At 40.0% G+C, this 21,722-nt stretch overlaps 1 protein-coding gene across 1 annotated transcript in view; it reads left to right on the plus strand.

The window, feature by feature from the left end:
* nrsn1l (neurensin 1-like) overlaps positions 1–19,293 on the plus strand; it is a 49,575-nt gene extending 30,282 nt beyond the window's left edge. The window contains exons 2-5 of the mRNA XM_006806650.3: positions 7,078–7,180; positions 10,532–10,607; positions 15,636–15,788; positions 18,524–19,293. Of these exons, the coding sequence (XP_006806713.1) occupies positions 10,548–10,607; positions 15,636–15,788; positions 18,524–18,937 (627 nt within the window). The 5' untranslated portion in view covers positions 7,078–7,180; positions 10,532–10,547 and the 3' untranslated portion in view covers positions 18,938–19,293. The remainder of the gene's footprint in view (positions 1–7,077; positions 7,181–10,531; positions 10,608–15,635; positions 15,789–18,523) is intronic.
* The last annotated feature ends 2,429 nt before the right edge of the window (positions 19,294–21,722 follow it).

The raw sequence follows: 21,722 nt of genomic DNA on the forward strand, positions 1-21,722 counted from the left end.
AGTCTCAACAAAACTTTGGACAAACACCATCACGCGTACAGCGATCGTGTCTTTCCATTTCTCTTGATTTTTGTATTCATTATTGCGTCGAGGAAGCAAGGTTATGTTCTCTGTCTCAGTTTGTTTACCCATATGTATCTTAATGGTCGATATAACTTGTGTCTGCAACAGCTTTTTATTGGACTAAAAACGGATTGAAGAACTGTGTGGCTAGCCTTAGCTAGCTAAAGGTAGCTTAATATAAAACAGAGTGAAACAGCTAGCCTGCAAAAGTAACTAAATCTAACCAACAGCAACTCTGTAATAAATTATATGTTGGCTTAATACAAAAACCAAAGCATAACAACAAAGATTCATTGTTTTACAAGATTATATATGGCAAGCTTAGCATGCAAAAGTGCCAATTAGCTCTTTTTTCTTTTTCTTTTCCTTTTATGCACTTTGTTCATCATCAACAGAAGTTTCCAGCTAATGTGGCATCTTTATAGATGTACCACAGATACAGATACATACACTTGTTCTAAGTAACATACCAAAAACAAACAAAAAAAAAAAACTTAAAAATTACTAAAATTCGAGCCCTGGCTTCTTTGACAGTCTGCTAGCTTAGCTACCCTCAAACCAAACAATGATTTTTTTAATTATTATTTAATTGTGTTAAAAAAGGTACAAACGGGCATCAGTGCCACAAACATGAGTCAGATTATCGAGTTCAGTGACCTAAAATTAGCAAAGATGAAGTCTAGCAAACATCGAATAGCTATAGTAATGCTTTGGGATTTACTTGTCAGTCAAGAAACTATGTGTCCAACTTTATTAATCTTATTCTTAATACAATTTTTAAAACATAAAATATATATATTAAATTGGCTTCTACAGTGATTTTTTTGTGGACCAAAAGTGTCAGTATTTCAATGTGAGAGTTTCAGGTTCAGCTAATGCTTGCTAGCTTTGTTAGCACCAGTATCACAAACATAGTATTACAGTCCAATTGATCAGAATTAGCAGATTTGAGGCATAGCTACACGTAGTGGCTATAACTGCACCTGCTAGCTCAGCTGTCAATCAAGAGTCAAAAATTTTACTTCAAGAAGATGAGTTTTAAAGAAAAAAGATCAATTGATATCAAACTGGTGTTTTGAACTGGTCTGCGGGGTCAGGCTCAGCTGTGAAAGCGATGACCATTAAAGAGACTTAAACTGTTGGCACTTCCATGTCAACTTTTTCAGCTTCAGAGGTTTGACCTTAACAGAATAAAAAAAAAAACCCAAACCTGCCAACTATGCTTCTTAGTTCTCTGGCAGATCAGGATTTTTAAAAAGTGAAATTAAGATTGGCTGAAGAAATTTTCTGTTTGTGTGGTCCACGCAGATAATTTGTGTACAGTATCAACAATCTGGGAGAAACTGAGTTTGTAAGACACAAGTTTTAACGATAGTTATTGTTTCGTGGATTTACACGCAGAGGGGGCGCAGAAGAAAATGTCTCTGTATCTCAGTTAGCACACAGATGAACTGCCAACTTGTCAAAAGAGTCTTCCAATGCATGCTGGGACAGCCGCCACCATCTCTACCAACCCAAAAAAGGATTTGACAGGTGGAGAAATGAAATACTGAAGCTGCCTCCTCAGTCACCCAACCTAAATATTGTGGCTTTGGAAAACGCTTTGCCCTTTCTGTTTGACGAGCCAATAAATGAAAGGCTTTTCACAACTAATTAACATGATTGCTTGGATATTCTATGACATTGATAGTGGCTTTATAGGCTGGTGTGGGTTGATGCACAGGTTATTTTTAAGATACCAAACAAGCATAATGCATAATTTATCACACCAAAGAATAACCCTCCCAAGCTGGTGAATAAAGGAAGTAATAAGGGCAGCAAGGCAGCTGAAATGACTGATAATGCTTTACAACAGCTTCTAAATAAAGGAGATGAAAGAAAAAAAATCCTGTTTGCACATCATCTTAAAGGAAAGTGTAATTATCTGTCAGCCAATCAACACATAGCAATCACTTCATGTGCCTGACCTTGCTGGACTGGTAACCATGGAAATTTTCTCTCTCTCTCTCTCTCTTTCTCTCTCCAGTTGAACACAGCTTGGTCATACAAAAAAAAAAGCCTTTATATGTGCACGGGGATGAACGACAAACAAGAGCGGTTTTCCATGGCTTTCTCTCACCAGGGCACCTTGGAGACAATCTTACCCTGGCTTTTATGGCTCACTATAGTGCGTCCAAATAAGAAATATGCAGGGAGGATGAAGCACAACCCCCCACGCAGACCAGATAAATATGTGAAAATGACAGTATTTGTTTTCTTTTCATTTGGGATCTGTTATGACAGTCTGCATAAATAATGCACCTTCAGGAAATATTTACAGAACACATATTGGTCTATATCTGACTGTGTGTGTGTGTGTGTGTGTGTGTGTGTGTGTGTTTGTGTGTGGCTGCTTCTTTTAACATTATTTCAGCTAGGTCCCGTGCCTTGAAGTGAGCCTGCTTTTAATGAGTACTACCGCTTACAGAGGCATCAATGCTTCTTTAGTTTGCCTTCCCAGAGGCATTATCAGCCATTGACAACTGGTTGAATGCTGCTCTCTATTTAAGCACACTATCCTGTCAGCACTGGCAGTTGATGGACAGAGTTGTACAAAAACTACCTTCCAATATTTATCTCATTGTAAATGAATAGCTTAAAAGAGACTCAGTGAAAGCGAAGGACACATTGCAGAGTAAAGAATGCAAAGGCGTGGACGAATGTCTGCATTTTTCCCCTTGAACCGAAACGAGAGCTGAACGAAAGAGTTCTCAGCCTGATTAATTTTGGTATGTGGTGAATTTTGGTATCTTTTTAAAACATTTGTAGCGAAAAAATCACTTTGTAAGTAGAAGAAAACATTGTGGCATTTCTGTAATATTTCTGGAAGATGTTGTATTTAATTTTTATGGTTGATTTAATGGAAGAAAATATATAATTTTATAAAAGAAAAAATTAATACGGTAAAGTAGCAGAATGCCTGAAATATCTGCTATTTTTCTAATACACTGTCCAGAATGATTTACAGTATGTGTGGATAGTTTCTCTGTATGCACCCTGAATCTGAGTTTAAGATACATATAATACATATTACAACTACTGTGCAACTTACAGTGGACCTAATATTCATTTTAGGCAGATAGTGGATTATGTGAAAGTCCTTCACCCACTTTTACTTAATCCATGAAATAAACCTTTTACAAAAACAAAGGCTTCTAAAGTTCTAAAGAAATCATGATGATCTCTGGATCAATAGAAAAAAGTCCCACATCCACCTCTTGGGGTTTGGACAAGTCAATGACGTCCCGAATTAAAAATACATTTTCCATTATGGTCCATTAAGGAACACAATACATTTCATTAATGTGAAGAACCATATAACATCCTCTACTGCTCTAATTTCTCTTCCTAACTAGTCAATGCAGCCTCTCTCTACAGCTGTCATATGAATAGTGCAATGTTGGCAGACAATTCTGACCTGTGTCTCCCCCCACATCCCACCATCTATCTAGGTTATCAAAGTCTGTTTTTCTTAGCTTCCAGTAATTCCAGCAGTCAGAAAAAGACTGACAGAAAGGCTCATCGTGAATCAGATTCACATGAAATATCCAGTGTGAGCAGTGTCGACAACATGCCAGTAGCGAGATGTCCGAGAGTCCTAAATGATCATCTGAAAACCAACAGGAGAAGTTACTGCCCTAATCAATTTGCTGTTATGTATCTGATTAACGTAAATCCAATCAAGTCTAGCTGTCCTCACACTACCCTCAGACACACTCATATGTGCACTGCCTCCTCCAGGCATCCAAACAGCCACAATTTTCACCAATAATTGTTGACAGGAGAGAGGCTGAAGGTGGATGAGGCTCCCCATAAGCCAAACGATGTGTGGTGCAATTACAGTCCCCATCAACCACCGCCACTGAGTTACTGCTGCACTGTTTTCATTTGTTGTTAAAGTTATGAAATAACTAATACAATCAGTACTGCTGTTGTGGGCACAAATGTTTATGAACATGCACTGTATACCTCTAATTACAGCCTCTACTATTTGGGACCTACCCTGCTCTGCTTCATTTGCTGTAATGTACTTGTATTTCCTTTAGAAATACTTCTCACCCTTTTTTATCACAACCCCTATTTAAGCTTAAACTTCCAACTCTTAAACCTCTCATATTTAATAGAGACAGGAAGACTTTATGAGAGAGACCACCTTCAGTGCTCCAGGCATCTTACTGCACTTTTAGAAGATTTTTCCTTGTTTCTTCCTGCTCAGTTCAGTCAGTATCTTTTTTAGACCTAACCTTTTTGCTTGCGCAGCTGTTTATAGCTGACCACTCTCCTTAAGGTTATAAGATTTTATAGACTGCTCAACCCTTGGGGAAAAAATCGGTAACTTTAATGGATTGTCTGCCAAAAGTTCCATCTAGTAATTCGATGATATCTTATAAGGAATATGACCATTGATTCGGGTCTTTCGTCTTGTCATCCTCGAGCATGAGATTTGACCATTTTCAACATTTGAGCAGCCTGCAGCTGTGTTCTGATTTTCAGCCCTACTTGTCACCACTGTCTGTGCTTTCCTCCACATTTTCCTTGTCATTCCTGTCAGACTGTCTATCCTTCACCTCATCAACACATTGCACCATTCCCTCATCAGTTTGTGTGGCACCAGTTGTGACCTCCACTGTTTCCTGCTGCATTACTTGCAAGTTGCATGTGACCAGTTCCCTCAGCCCCTTGTTTCCCTAGATCACTAGGTGTCCGCTATTTGCCAGCAGCATTGGCTACAGCACTATGTTGTCAACCTGAGCATGAGCATGAATGCAGGGTGAGCATGTTCCTAAAATGTAGTCCTAGCTTCCCAAACTCAATCAGCACCTTTATGCACTCTTTCACTCAAACTCCCAACATGCAGTGCAGTAAGGAGAGGACATCAGATACATGTTACTCTTCAAAAGAGTTTTCACATGCTTTTTGTTATTTTGCATTTAAATTGGTTTTTGATAAGCTATAAAAGGATTTCATCGTGACATCACACCTTTAAAGTTCTTCCAGTGATCTAATAATGAACTTTCATGAAGTTCTTGGAACTAATAAAAAGACTATATTTTTATATTCCTACTATGGTTCAAGCTCCAAAAACACTCTTCCTTGGTTAATGCCATTGGGAATGGACAGTGGAAGATTAACCAGCAACACCAGTCATGTTATTAGTGGCCTGTTCTCAGTGATATAAAACACATGCCACCTGCAAATCAAGAACCAAACACCCTGCGAGTGCAATAGTTGTAAGTATACAGTGGGCTTTGTGAAACCTTTAATTTTAAACATTACTTTCAGCTACCTTCTTATTCACAAGGGGTTGTAACCCCAAGCAGGCAGCTCCACATGTTTGATTTGTTACATTTTTTACACCAGATACTGTTTGTGACACAACCCCTTATTAAGCACACGTGTAAACCACTACATACACAATGGAGGCATTAACTTGAAATTGTATGAATGGTACGAAATCCAACCAACCATCTTTGATGGGAGGCACTTGGCTAAAAATAAATTAAATAAAATATGACAGTAAAAGCCATTAAATTTACATTTAAAGAGTGCCATAAGAGCCAGTCCTATATGACTAATAAAATTAATCACTGAGCTACGTTTACAAGAAACACAACAAATTTACTTACAACCATACACGGACCATCTATATTATTCTGTAGATTATGTACAAATACGTACACATGTGACATACAGGTAAAGTGCTTGCAATGTACCCATCTCAACAATGTACACATGTAATATACATGTAATCCCTATAACATACACATATAATGTATATGTAATGCACACATGAGGTACAGATCATTTTAACAATGTACCCATAAAATGTACATGTACCCTACACGTGTCTAAACTTGTAAATGTAACATACATATTATAGATATGTAAAGTGTGTAATGTGTAAGGTACACATAATATTGTCATTGATTTTGAGATCAGCTACTGATCACAGTGTACACCTTTAAAGCATCATCAGCCAGCGATTCTTCCTGTATTGACCAATCTGAAACCAATATTCATATAAAAATATCTCTCAGTTCTTCTCTACCTCCTGACCACACTAAGTTCATTGCTCATGCTCGCTGACTCATGCTCGCTGACTCATGCTCATTCATGTTCATTTCAAAAGTGCTGAATGGGGTTTAGGTGAATCAAATTCTTCTACACCAAAAAGACTGAGCTTTTTTCTTTTCTTTAACATATTATGTCACAGTTGAATTGCTATGTTGAAACGGATAAACACAGAATGCCGTGTGGAAAACATTTCTTTACTCAAAGGCAGTTTGGAGAGGACAGAGGTTCAAGATGAGGTCAGTCAAGAAAAGTTTGAAGCAATCCTAAAGCACCTGCGGCAAAAAGCCCTTCAGACTAAACAAACGTCAAAAGGATAACATCTAGACAGGTGCAAAATGAACCGGGGGGTTCAGACAGCTCATCCCAGCTGAACTGATAACAGTGCTTAACTTCCACTATGAGAATGGGAAGAATTATATAGGGGTCTTAATCTGGCTTTCTCTCTTCAGGCAGGTAGTGAATCTGTGGCACCCAGACAAGTTCAGAGAGGATCATGTTTAATCTGTCGCTGTATATGTAGGCATACTGTATTTTCTTTTTCAAAAAAGGAGTTCCTTTTCATACTAAAAAATTATAAAGGGATAAAATATTTATTTCAGTAAATTTTACAGATTTTTTTGGATTAAATTCCACATGCTTTCATGCTTTATTTATTTATTTATGTGAAGAAAGTTAAAGGTCCAGTCACTCATATTTTAAAGATGAAATCGTGTTATCTGGTTAAAACATGTGATTCATTGTGAGGACAGATGTTTCCATATTTTCATAAGACAAAACAGCGGAGTAAATACTCAACATCTTTCCCAAAAATGAGAGATCGTAGATTAGCATATGTCATATTTAATTAAGTTTCCACGTTTTTGTCTTTTTTTTTTCTCCTCCATCCTCACGCATGCTCAGTGTCTATCTTCGGCTGATTCACATCAGCAGCAGCGTTGGAGATCCAGCGGTCCGACAGCACATGGATCCCCAGTGAGAACCTCGAGCTCTCCGGCCAGGAGGGGTAAGACTGCGTCCTTCATTGCTTGTAAAGTCGGTTAGAGCAAAAGAAGGAGGCTGTGAGGAAAGAGAAAGATCATCGTAGCTGAAGTGCGATGGAGAAAAAGTGTGAAATGGACTGAGAGGCTCCATGGCCGCGATGACGCACTGGTGTTCAGTGCCGGCGGTTAGTTTGCGTCTGTGAGTTGAAATGACCGCCGTGCCTTATGTTGCTGCCCGTTTAGAAGAAATGTCGGCAGTGAGACTGAGTGCGACCTTTTTTCTTTTCCCGTTTCAATGTGAGCATTCAATGAATTTGAAATCACATTTCCTGCATCGGTGTGCTCCAGTAAATAGCCTGTTGCATTCTTTTTAGCATTATAAGAAACGGTCAGGAAAAAAAGTGTTTTGTTTTTTGTTTTTTTTAACTTGTCTGGAAAGCTGAGACAAGCTTACTAGCACCATGGACAGCTCCTTGTTTTAACGACCCTTTTGATTATGTAGGCCATACCATTAAAGACAACAACAACAACAACAACAAAAACAACAGTAGTAAGAACAGTAAGCAGGGTCAAGTAAACCAGGTTTACTGGTGGTTACAAGGGTATTTAAAAGTAGAATGGGAGGCAGAGCCTTCAGCTTTCAGGCCCCTCTTTAGTCGAACCAGCTCCCAGTTTGGTTTTGGACAGACACCCTCTCTACTTTAAGATGAAGCTTAAAATGTCTTTTTTGATAAAGCTTATAGTTAGGGCTGGATCAGGTGATCCTGAAATCTGCCTTAGTTATGCTGCAGTAGGCCTGGGCTGCCGGGGGCTTCCCATGATGCATTTCTTCTTCACCCTTTTTCACTTTTCTCTTGCTATCATTGCTATTCTCTGGCTCCCTTCCACTGTCTTCCACCCCTCACCTCCAACTGTTCACAGCAGATGGCCGCCCCTCCCTGAGCCTGAGGTTTCCTCCTGTTAAAAGGGAGTTTTTTTTTTCTTCCCGCTGCCCCCAAGCACATGCTCAAAGGTGTTTAAGTGATTGTTTGGTGTTTTCTTTCTACTATTGTAGGAATTTTATTTATATATTTTATATAAATAAAGCTGAATTGAATTGAATCTTAGAACTTATAATGAAGAATATCAGTGGACGTCCACGTACGTAGAGGACTGCTCTGTCAGTTTTTGTTAAAAAGTTTTCATTGAGTCTTAGGTCTCAGTCAGACAGCACTAGAGACCAGTCAGTGAATCCCTGACAACTGCTCTGGGGAAAAATGTCTATTTCCCAACACGTTGCTGAAGGTTTAGTCACAAATAGGGTGATGAACCAAAAACCTCCTTGTGAGTGCTTTTATCACTATCACATTGCTGCACTTGCCTGTAGTGTTTACGGAAAATGGCCACTTGTCTCCAAACACTCGCTGATTAACCATCAAGTGGTACTGAAACTTGAAAAAATGCAACAGAAACCGGAGAGCCTTCAAAGTAAACGTTGGGCCTTAGAACTGAAACTACTATGTTTTAAAAGCCCTGCACATACCATCAACCACCACAACGAGACAATCCTTTAACTCTGCTTTCAGTGTCTAGTTTTAGTTTAGCCCTTCAGCTCTATTCATTGAGGACTTTCTCAGCCCTCTTCTCCGCCTCTGGCTTTATTATAGGCAATTCAGCACAGTGGGATTAATCAGAAGTGGCTCCTGTAGATCTGCTCTGACCTCACTAGTGCTTCAAAGTGTTCCTATTTAAAATTACTAGAGTATCAGTGTTTTAAAATTTAATTAACCAAAACAAACAAACAGTAAACTTTGAGTTATTAATTGTGTTATGAGTGGCTTTTTTATCTTAAAGCATAGCTGAATTATTGAGCAGTGATGAATGAACTACTGAGCTCCCTTACATAAATAAAAACACCATTAGCACTGTGAAACTACACCACTACAAGTAAAAGCCCTGCAATCAAAATTTTGCTAATATAAAATTAAACTTCCCAACATTCCAAATGTAGATACATTTTTTTAAATATAAGCGCTCCGATTTTTATACACTTGTTTATCATTAGATTTTTAATACTGCATCAAGTCAGACATGGTATTTTATAGCATTATATTTAATATTGCAACACGAAAAAGTGGGATAATAATAAATAACCAGTAACTATAGTTGTTATGTGAGTATAATATGAGATAAAAATGCCCTTGTATACAACCCCACAATGTTTCTGTTTCAATGTTTCTATGCATACACCATGTATATAGTTTACTCACATATATGTATACATATATATTATTTTTTTCCCATTTGTATATGGTTTCCCTTACTTTTGCACCTTTGTGGTCCACCTACTCAGTTTCGCTGTGCAAGAAACTGCACAATGACAATAAGCTCTAAAGTCTAAAGATGCTGCCACAAATGTGAAGGTTAGTAAATGTAATTGGTTTGTAATCACTGCTCTGCAGACACATTTAAAAGTAAAGGTGGAAATAAAAATCTGTATTTGTTATTTTCTGAATTTGTGTTTTAGGGGGTTCATACGTCTAACTATCTCAACTTTACAATCAATTAAGGATAATGTTCCAGTGAAAGATAAAACGGGGTATCAAACCATAAAAATAGACCCTTGGCTGGCAAAGTCTTCCCTTATTGAATTGTTTATTTCAAAGAAAATGTAGGCAAACGCTTTGCAAAACACTTTTTCTCAGTGCTTTACATAGGATAAGATAAAAACATGTTGCTCCAACATGCTTTCTTTGTGTCTTAGTTTTATTTTTATCATATCAACTTACAGCTATAAAGACACCAAACACAGATGTGGTATATTTAATCACTTTTATTAGTAACTCATTCTTTTCAGCTTAAGCAGCAAAGGAAGGTAATAATGTAACGTTACCTGAACAGGAAGTTCTTTCTGTCATTTGGTCATTGCAAATTTAGTCATCAGGATTGATACTGCAGTCAGATTAGACCGCTGCTGTGCTACAAACTGAGATCTGGCGTTTGTGCACAGCTCAGGGAAACAGTTTGAAGAATGAAATAAATCAACCCAACAGCCTTAGGAGAATAACAACAGAGGGACATGAATACACTGTACACGCACTTGCATATGCGTGACTCATCCGTGGGTGGTGATAGAGTCACCTCAGGGCCTCGGTGGCCGTCAATCGTTCACATGCGGCAACAATAACTGGGGCAACCTAAAGACACGGGTGAAGGATTTATGACGAGTCTCTGCAGGGAGGGAAGGTTTTTATTGCGGGGAATCCATATTCAGCAGATAAACAATGTCTGTGTTCACAGCCAGGCAGCTTATATGTACACAAATCAGTCTGTTCAGAAGTGCGGCTGGCTGTGTATCACCATTCTTATCGTATGAATTTCTATCTTTATTGTAGGTGTACAAGGAGAGAGATGGCTCTGTGCTCCGAGGCCTGTGCTTCCGGCTCGGGAGGAGAATCCTCCGGCAGTGAGGTGAGCTGCGCTAACACGGGTGATCATTCTGATCTGATTACAGCTGAAGTTGTGTTTCTGGAGTTAGGCAGATGACAGGAAGCTCTCATAAAGAAAATGTTTGTGTGAAAGTCAGTGTAACAATAACAAAGTTGCAGCAAAAATAGTCTGAACATACCTGCTAATTACTTTGGCACTGTGACTGATGGATTGATAATTATATCTTGGAAACTAAGATAAATTCAAATATATACTAGGGCTGCACGATTTTGCATAAAATGAGAATCACGGTTTTTTTGGCTTAGAATTGAGATCACGATTCTCTCACGATTTTCTGGCACCAGCAGCCAGCAGCCACCTTTCTTCCTCGTTCTCAATTTTTCAATTCAATTTTATTTATATAGCGCCAAATCACAACAAAAGTCGCCTCAAGGCGCTTCATAGATACAGAGAAAAGCCCAACAATCATATGACCCCCTATGAGCAAGCACTTTGGCGACAGTGGGAAGGAAAAACTCCCTTTTAACAGGAAGAAACCTCCGGCAGAACCAGGCTCAGGGAGGGGCGGCCATCTGCTGCGACCGGTTGGGGTGAGAGAAGGAAGACAGGATAAAGACATGCTGTGGAAGAGAGACAGAGATTAATAACAGATATGATTCAATACAGAGAGGTCTATTAACACATAGTGAGTGAGAAAGGTGACTGGAAAGGAAAAACTCAGTGCATCATGGGAATCCCCCGGCAGCCTACATCTATTGCAGCATAACTAAGGGAGGATTCAGGGTCACCTGGTCCAGCCCTAACTATATGCTTTAGCAAAAAGGAAAGTTTTAAGCCTAATCTTAAAAGTAGAGATAGTGTCTGTCTCCCGAATCCAAACTGGAAGCTGGTTCCACAGAAGAGGGGCCTGAAAACTGAAGGCTCTGCCTCCCATTCTACTTTTAAATACTCTAGGAACAACAAGTAGGCCTGCAGAGTGGGAGCGAAGTGCTCTAATAGGGTGATATGGTACTACAAGGTCATTAAGATAAGATGGGGCCTGATTATTTAAGACCTTGTATGTGAGGAGCAGGATTTTGAATTCAATTCTGGATTTAACAGGAAGCCAATGAAAGGAAGCCAAAACAGGAGAAATATGCTCTCTCTTTCTAGTCCCTGTCAGTACTCTTGCTGCAGCATTTTGGATTAACTGAAGGCTTTTCAGTGAGTTTTTTGGACATCCTGATAATAATGAATTGCAGTAGTCCAGCCTGGAAGTAATAAATGCATGAACTAGTTTTTCAGCATCACTCTGAGACAGGATATTTCTAATTTTAGAGATGTTGCGCAAATGGAAGAACGCAGTCTTACATATTTGTTTAATATGTGCGTTGAAGGACATATCCTGGTCAAAAATGACTCCAAGGTTCCTCACAGTGTTACTGGAGGCCAAGGTAATGCCATCCAGAGTAAGAATCTGGTTAGATACCATATTTCTAAGCTTTTCAGCGCCGAGTACAATGACCTCAGTTTTATCTGAATTAAGAAGCAGAAAGTTAGTGGCCATCCAAGTCTTTATGTCTTTAAGACATTCCTGCAGTTTAACTAATTGGTGTGTGTTATCTGGCTTCATGGACAGATAGAGCTGGGTGTCATCTGCATAGCAGTGAAAATGTATGCTATGTCTTCTAATGATGCTGCCTAGGGGAAGCATGTATAATGTAAACAGAATTGGTCCTAGCACTGAACCCTGTGGAACTCCATAATTAACCTCAGTGTGTGAAGAGGACTCTCCATTTACATGCACAAATTGGAGTCTATTAGATAGATATGATACAAACCACTGCAGTGCAATACCTGTAATACCTACAGCATGTTCTAATCGCTCTAACAGGATATTATGGTCAACAGTATCGAATGCTGCACTAAGGTCAAGAAGGACAAGCACAGAGATGAGTCCACTGTCAGAGGCCATAAGAAGATCATTTGTAACCTTCACTAAAGCTGTTTCTGTGCTGTGATGAACTCTGAAACCTGACTGAAACTCTTCAAATAAACCATTCCTTTGCAGATGATCTGTTAGCTGTTTGACAACTACTCTTTCAAGGATGTTTGATATGAAAGGAAGGTTGGAGATTGGCCTATAATTGGCTAAGACTGCTGGGTCTAGAGATGGCTTTTTGAGTAAAGGTTTAACTGCAGCCACCTTGAAGGCCTGTGGTACATAGCAGATTATTAAAGATAGGTTGATCATATATAAGATCGAAGAATTAATCAATGGCAGGACTTCTTTGAGCAGTTTTGTAGGAATGGGGTCTAAAAGACACGTTGATGGTTTGGAGGAAGTAATTATTGAAGTTAACTCAGAAAGATCGATTGGAGAAAAAGAGTCTAACTTAACATCAATGGTACTAAGAGTAGCTGTAGATAATATTACATCTGTGGGATGATTATTGGTAATTTTTTCTCTAATGATAAAAATTTTATTTGTGAAGACGTTCATGAAGTCATCACTAGTTAACGTTAAAGGGATGGTTGGCTCAAAAGAGCTCTGACTTTTTGTCAGCCTGGCTACAGTGCTGAAGAGAAACCTGGGGTTGTTCTTATTTTCTTCAATCAGTGATGAGTAGTAAGCTGTTCTGGCTTTGCGGAGGGCTTTCTTATAAAGCAACAAACTATTTCTCCAGGCTAAATGATGATCCTCTAAATTTGTGACACGCCATTTCCTCTCCAGATTACGAGTCATCTGCTTTAGGGTACGTGTTTGAGAATTATACCACGGGGTCAGGTACTTCTGATTAGAGACCTTAGTTTTCACCGGAGCTACAGTATCCAGAGCTGTCAGTATTGCACTTATTAACTGCACATCAACTTCGTAACAGTTGAGACTGAACATAAAAACAATAAATAAACATAAAACAACAAATGTCTCACGTTTTGTGGTTGCCGCAAAATGTTGTACTGCTTGAAATTGCGTCTCCACCGTTGCTCGACACTGCGTGTATAGAGCAGGTAGTGCAACAATAGAAAAATAGTTGCAGGACGGCACTGTGTAGCGTTTGTCTAGGGTGTTGATCATTTTCCTAAATCCCTCGTTTTGCACAGTGTTGATGGAGCCATATCTTTGGTCAGGTGATAAGTAACAGCCTCCGTAATTTCTTTGTGCCTGCGGGAGTTCGACGGGTATAGGGAAGCGCTGTATAATTCAATTCAATTCAATTCAATTCAGTTTTATTTATATAGCGCCAAATCACAACAAAAGTTGCCTCAAGGCGCTTCATAGATACAGAGAAAAGCCCAACAATCATATGACCCCCTATGAGCAAGCACTTTGGCGACAGTGGGAAGGAAAAACTCCCTTTTAACAGGAAGAAACCTCTGGCAGAACCAGGCTCAGGGAGGGGCGGGGCCATCTGCTGCGACCGGTTGGGGTGAGAGAAGGAAGACAGGATCAAAGACATGCTGTGAAAGAGAGACAGAGATTAATAACAGATATGATTCAATGCAGAGAGGTCTGTTAATACATAGTGAGTATAAGGTTCCCGTTATTGATGTTTGGGTGGTTGACCGGGACGGATTTTCTCCTGTCACTTCCTCGTCATCCCTGACGTGCTCTCCGTTGTTTTTTCCCTGCCAATTTTAGCAGCCAGCTTCTGTATCACGTGGTATAAGGCTCCGCCCTTGTCATTTGTTGAGCAGGAAGAGTGAGCGCTTGTTTTCATGCAGATTACGTCCCGGATCAAAATGCGGTGCAATCGTCGTCTTTTTTTTTCTTTTTTTTTTTTAAATTGTTGTCATTTGGAAATGAGATCGCACATAAGTATGAATCGAGATCGCGATTTTCTAACGATTAATCGTGCAGCCCTAATATATAGCAAACAAGTTTTCACTTCTCATATATTGCCTCAGTATTAGAGTTACTATTAAAATGTACAAAAGACAAACATAAATTTAACATTGTTCAGAAAGTATTTCCAGAATCTTCAAACACTTTTCTGATAATTGGGATTAAACATATTTTGTCCTCTGCATTTAAAAAAATCTGCATTCCTGGTTGGACTGCTGTCTACACGTCTTTTATCCTGCAGCAGGCACGATGTTTTTTATGTTTAGAAGAGCAATTAATTAACTTAATTACCTTTAAGTCTTACAGTCCCCGTGCAGGTTTTCATCCTTTTTCTCCAGTAAGAATATTAGTGCCAAGGAGCTCACGTGATTGGTTGAGTTTCTTTGATTGTCTGTCTGTATGTTAGTATCACGACTAAAAACGTTCTGGGCGAATCTGCATGAAAATGTTTTACCAACATATTAAATTAAAGTAAGAAAGATTGGGAGACACTGTCTCCTGTTGTTCTTCAAAAAATACCACAAAATAAACCACCTCAACTGGCTCCTTTTGATGTGGAGGAGCAGCGGCTCTACTCTGAGCCCATCACGGATGGCTGTACTTCTCACCTTATCTCAAAGGGAGAGGCCAGCCACACTTCGAAGGAAGCTCATTTCTGTCGCTTGTTTCCGCGATCTCATTCTTTCGGTCACTACCCACAGCTGGTGACCATAGGTGAGGGTAGGGTCGCAGATCGACCGGTAAATTGAGAGCTTCTTAGAGATAACCTTAGAGATAAAGTGAGGAGTGAGGAGTGGCCCTCTCTTTACCACGACGGACCAGTACAGGGTCCACATCACTGTAGCTGCAGCACCGGTCCGTCTGTCAATCTCCCGCTTCCTTCTCCCATCACTCGTGAACAAGACCCCAAGATACTTAAACTCTTCCACTTGGGGCAAGAGCTCGTCCCTGACCCAGAGTGGGCACTCCACCCTTTTCTGACTGAGGACCATGGCCTCACATTTGGAGGTGCTGATTCTCATTCCCACCGCTTCACACTCGGCCGCGAATCGTTCCAGTGCAAGCTGGAGGCCATCACCTGATGAAGCCAACAGATCATCCGTGAAAAGCAGAGATCAGATGCTGAGACCAACTAAGCGAAAGCCTTCCGCCACTTGGCTATGCCTAAAAATTATGATGATTCATGTATTTTTTCTCTCATTTTGGTCACAACTTCCTTCCAGGCAGGTTCAAGCTGTCTTCGTTTTGGGGTTCGTTCCTATCTGCACCACTTCTATGAAGAGTGCTCCTCCTCCATGTGGGAGAGAGACCCGGAGGATCGGGGGTTCGTCCAGAGCCAGAGGTCAGCCCTGTGGTGGAACTCAGCAGTCTGGAAGGTAAAGCTACTGTTCTCTGTACATACCAAGACACGGTTTTCAAATGTTCCCTGTGGCACAATAAAGTGCTACATTTCCTCTTTTACGGTGTTTCTGGTACTAAAATTTTAATTCCAAAAATAATATTGATAATATTAACTTGACCTCGGATCATTATAAAACTCCTCACTCACAGCTGCATCAAATAATTCAGGGGATGAATTCTTTTATGAGGCTTACGGTGTAAAAAAAAAATTAGATGTGGTCCTTTTACAGCTAAATCCATGAAAAGTTAAAAACAATATACATTTTTACTTCATCGGCTTTTCAGTCGAGTTGACTTTTGAGTTCTTCCACATAAAACTGGACAGCCCTCGTCTTCACACATTGATGCCCATGTCACTGTCAGCCCCGTGGTGGCCTGAGGAGTGAATGTGTCACCTCTGTGACACATGGTGTCTCTTACTGGCAGTTTGCAGCTGCCAGCAGTGAGCTTCACTGGTGTGATAACTCTGCAAAGTGTCTATATTGTTTATATTTATATATTTATGTATAATTACAGAAATTAAACCATCATTACATATTTTCACAACTGTGGCCAATATGTACAGGGGTACTTTATTTCTGCAATACTAGTTAGTTTCTCGAATAAACTGATGCTTTAGATCACAGGTGTCAAACTCCAGTCCTCGATGGCTGGTGTCCTGATACTTTTCCATGTGTCCCTGCTGCAACACACCTAAATATATTTACAGGTCATTAGCACGACTCTATAGAACTTGACTGCATGCTGAGGTGGTAATTCAGCTATTTGATTCATGTTACAGCAGCTCGCGAGTGAATGAACATGGTGCAATAAAAGTATTTTTAGAAGAACATTTTTCCAAACTCTTACATTTACGTACATTTATTTAAATTTACTTAAGTAGGGTTAGGGGTTACCAGGGACACATTTAAAAGTTTCAGGACACCGGCCCTCGAGGACTGGAGTTTGACACCCCTGCTTTACATCCTTCAATAACATTTCTGCTGGGCTAAGGTCATTGGTTTGACTCCTTCCTTTAAAAGCAAATGATTTATATATCATTTATTTTTTTTTATTCAGGTATCAGATAAATGTCTGGACATTTTTAATTACAACATGCTAGTATACTTCATAAAACTGATTGTTCCATTGATAACAAGCTGTCAGACTTAGCATAATGAGCCCAAATCATGACACTACCTCCACCATAGATGGTTTCATAGATGGTATAAGGTTGTCATGTTGTAATCGTGTGTTTTCTAATTTCTTGAGCCTTCCTATTTAATCCAGGAGGTTCTATTTTGTTCTGACGTGTCCCATAAAATATTTTTTCCAACAGCCTTCTTGCTTGTCCAGGTGACCTGTAGTATTATTGTTGAATGTGATTCAGATGTTGGACTGATAAAAATGATTAGCTAGTGTTTAAAAAGGCCATTAGCTGTTTAGCTGTTACCCTGGGCTCCTTTATCTTTACCTTTATCCTTCTTGCTGGTTCGTACACATACAGGGAAAAACCCAACAATCATATGACCCCTATGAGCAAGCACTTTGGCGACAGTGGGAAGGAAAAACTCCCTTTTAACAGGAAGAAACCTCCGGCAGAACCAGGCTCAGGGAGGGGCGGGGCCATCTGATGGCTCGGTGGAGCCCAAAGTCTCCATCTATTAAAATCTATTAAAAATCCACAAGGGTCTTCAAGGTCAACTTAATAATTTCAAAAACTAACAAAAAAATTTGATGCTTCCAAATTTGGTGTTTTGTCAAAATATAGAAAGTGCTGTATTATTGTTTCAAATATCATATTTGACCTCTGACCTTTCCTTCAAGGTCAGTAGGTCGATCTGAAGGTCAAAAAGATAATAATGATATTTACTATTTAAAATTATGTCTCTTTCTGCCATTGTTTTATGGCCGACATATAGACTTATAGGGGGTGATATATGAGGATTCCTAATATCATGACACATTGGACCTCCGATGTCACTTTTTTCTTTCAGATTCACCCCAAAATGTGTTACATCTTATTATTAAGACAATACTTATTATCAAGTATTGTCAGGAGAACGAGAACGAGCTGGCTATGTACTTAGAAATCAACTGTAGAATCATTATATGATAAGCTGAAGTCAGTTATCTATTATTTTTCTTCATTACCTACTCCTACATAATGTTTGTGTAATTAAAGCATTCATCCATCATGCTGTCCTTTTCTAATTTTTAGTGCACTGCAAACATCTTAAAGCACAAAGGAAAGAAAGCACAATACTATTCCCTTAAAAGTAAATGTTGCCCAGAGAGTAAGCTGCCTTGGCAGAGGTTTGTGCTCTCAGGGTTGTATAATTTTGCATCATTTTCCCAAATACACGAATGGCCAAATATTATACTTTTTTAATCATTGTTTTTCTTCTACTTTGAGGTGAAATTCTGCTGATGTTTCAGGTTGAAAATGCAGAAACTTCTCTCTGCGATTTTACTCTATAATGTAGTGCATACAGTGCAATTTTAAACTTCATGATGAACAGCAGTCATGTGCTGGTATTTGTAAAGCAGCGGGATTCCAGGTCAGCACGTGTGGCAATTGGGATTTTTCTGCATTACAAACAACAAAATGACCTTTCTTAACAAGTAGTGAAGAGCACCGAGCGAACAGGGCCACCTATACAAAAATGAAATAGCCATATCTGCAAAAATGACCACCTCAGCTTCCTTTCTTTACCCTGTCTACCCTTAGGTGTCCTTGGCCCTGGGTGTCCTCATCTTGACTGCAGGTATCGCCACACTGTCGGTCGGCTACTCCACTCCTCCCAAAATCGAGTCGTTCGGAGAGGGAGATCTGTTCTTCGTGGACACGCAGGCCATCAGCTTTAACAAGGGGCTGCATCTCAGCGCCGCAGCCGGGATTGGGCTCTCCTGCCTCGGCTCTGCCCTGGCTGCAATGGGGGTTGTTGTTTGGATCCTCCCCAAAGCCAACTTGAAAGAGAGGCTGTCCCACAGACCAGGGGGAGTGGAAGGGAGAAGAGAGTGTGGGTCAAAGTGGAGGGGCTTTAAGGATGTTAGGGATGTGGTCACTAAGCCACCTGGTTCAGAGGAGGGGAAGGTGCCCTTTACTTTGTCGAAGGTGGAAAATGTGCAGCCCGCTTCTTAAAAAAGATCACGACTGAGCTATAAGGCTTTTGTTCTAGTCCTGGGGCCTTTTTTCTTTTTTTGCATGGTCTTAACTTCTTGTCTTACCTCTGTCAAAGGAAATGTGTTATTTCAACATGCAGATTGTTCAGATGGAGGCTGTTTTGTCACCTCAGTATTACAGTCAGACCCCTGCTGTTTGATTGGATTGGACTGGATTTGATTGACTAGCCTCTCTGTAGTTCTAGGGATGTGATTTTGATTACAGGCACCAGTCAAGAAAACCCACATATATTATGATTTAGTGAAAAAAACACATAAATACATTAGAGGATGTTAAAAAACTAAAAAAAACCCCCTCAGATTCACACTACACATATAAAATTTGTTGGTTTTTTTTTAAGATACAAAGCAATGATCTGATTTGTCTCTTCATGGAAAGAAGAGCCAAATCCTCTCCCCTCCCCCGTGGCAAGGGGCGAAGCCTTGCATGAAGCATGAAGAGAGTTTTGAGGGTCTGGACAGACTGGCCTTTTCCCTCCGAGTGGCTCTAATCTTACAAATATGTCATTCAACTCGATGCCAACAGTGTTTTGGGAACATTTAACACTCTTTTCCAACCGTCTTTTGTTATCTGCACCGAGGCTGCCAAACCAACAAATCATTGTTTATTTAGAGCTGATGAATAAAACATTTTCAATCAGCTTCATGATTGGGCTTTTTGCACATGAAATCATTCAGTGTCCTTTTGTCGTTCAGAGTGATGCCCAGGTACCTGTAATGGCTCACTATCTAGGTGTAGCTGTGGATTAGATGAAAGTGGGTGCAGAGACAGAAAGATTTCAGAGAAAGCTCCTCTTTTGTTTCTGAGTGAGTATATGTCATCGCACAAGCTGACAAAATTATCTGAAGCTGGACCACGGTTCACTTCATGGTTTGAAAGAGGCTGATAATCACCAAATCTCCAACCAACGATACCAACGCTGGTGTTGTTGCTGGATCGATACTAGAACGATAGGACCGATAATGTGTTTGTGTTGCACAGCACTGCTATGAACCTCAGTCCAAACGTTAATAGTCATTGCAAAAATAACAAAGTGAACAAAACACACCCGTGTGGTGATCCTGTTGAACCGTAGACATGATAAAAGATGGACGTCCGTACCGTGACTTCATCAAGCCTCCAGATGAGCACTTTTGGCATCTTGGTGCTTTCAAACTGGATGCGCCCACTGATTGATAGCTCTGACCACGAAACTGTACGCTTACAAGCCATTAGCCAATACTTCATAACATTTTCTGAAACTTAAAATGACCATAATTTACTAAATGAACTTGCTCTTTTCAATATGCCTAAAAAAACAAGTGACCCCAACCGGTCGCAGCAGATGGCCGCCCCTCCCTGAGCCTGGTTCTGCTGGAGGTTTCTTCCTGTTAAAAGGGAGTTTTTCCTTCCCACTGTCGCCAAAGTGCTGCTCATAGGGGGTCATATGATTGTTGGGTTTTTCTCTGTATCTATGAAGCGCCTTGAGGCGACTTTTGTTGTGATTTGGCGCTATATAAATAAAATTGAATTGAATTGAATTGAATTGAATTGAACCAGTAAGCTCACAGCTATCACCTCCTTGTAGTGAAAAGACTGCAGGTTCAAGGCCCATCCAGCACTGACTATGTCCATCTTTAGGGTTGTCATCAGGGCTTCAGACAAGGTGTCATCTGATCTCATTTTCAGTAACCCAACATTTAGTACATTTGCAGTATTTCAGAAAGCCTGTGTGTTTAATATGAGACTGGATGCTGTCAAAAAAATGAAAAGAAGTCATAAGCATGAACATAAATGTGTCTTCTTGACCACCGACCAGATCCAGAAATGTGGTGTGGCATCTACTGCCTCCATCTTTACTTCTCTTTGTTTAATATGTTGAAAAGCTTTCAGAGCTGTAGAGGTATTTTTAGGCCCCAAGACTTGAACCATAAGGCACGTAGTTATCTTAAACACCTCGTAGTGCAGCATAGAGACATAGCTGTTGACCGGGTAGACTGTGTTTGTCCACTAGCATTAAGAAAATACTCAGTTCTTAGAAATGTATGTTTTTATTCCTCCTATTTCCTGTTGTTTTTGCCTTGTGTTTTGTATTTTTTTAAATAGTGGTACTGGCTTTCAAAGTACTTAGTGATGATGGTGATGATGTTGTATGAACCGCACGTGAATCCTGGCTCTCCGCTCATAAAGAGAATCATTAACAATTATGTACCTGCAGCTACACACATCTCCACATACGCTCAGCCTGCTGTGTTGAACACAGTCACATGCACTCTCACCCACACACACACACGCACAGACGCGCAGTAATTTGTGCTCCATTGACAGTATCACCTCCCTTCTCCACACTGTAATCTGGCTGCGTAATTGCCTGCAATCTGTGTCTCCAGGCAACAGTTGGGCTTCAAGTGCTCTATTTTGAACTCCGAACAAAGACCCTTTTCTGATTGGTCCCTCACGTCCCCTCTCTTTATTTTTACTCCAATCAGATTTTTTGTTTACAGGCGGACACAGTAGCAGCGAGTGAGTGGTGAAGGGCTGAGGTGAGAGGAATTTGCACTGGCACCTTAGAAGCCCCTGTCTGATTAGGTCCTCAAATTTCAGGAAAATGGACTACAACCTAGAAAAAAAAGTATTTAAAAATAAAGAGCAACCCCGATGTCCTGATATAATGGGAGTAATTTCACTGAGTGTTACTATTGCTGTTTCATTGTTTTGTTGTGTTACTGGTTATGGTAAAGATAATGGAGTAAAATGGGGTTTC

Source organism: Neolamprologus brichardi, chromosome 22 (assembly GCF_056152115.1).
Source record: "Neolamprologus brichardi isolate AB-2024 chromosome 22, ASM5615211v1, whole genome shotgun sequence".
NCBI classification, from domain to species: domain Eukaryota; kingdom Metazoa; phylum Chordata; class Actinopteri; order Cichliformes; family Cichlidae; genus Neolamprologus; species Neolamprologus brichardi.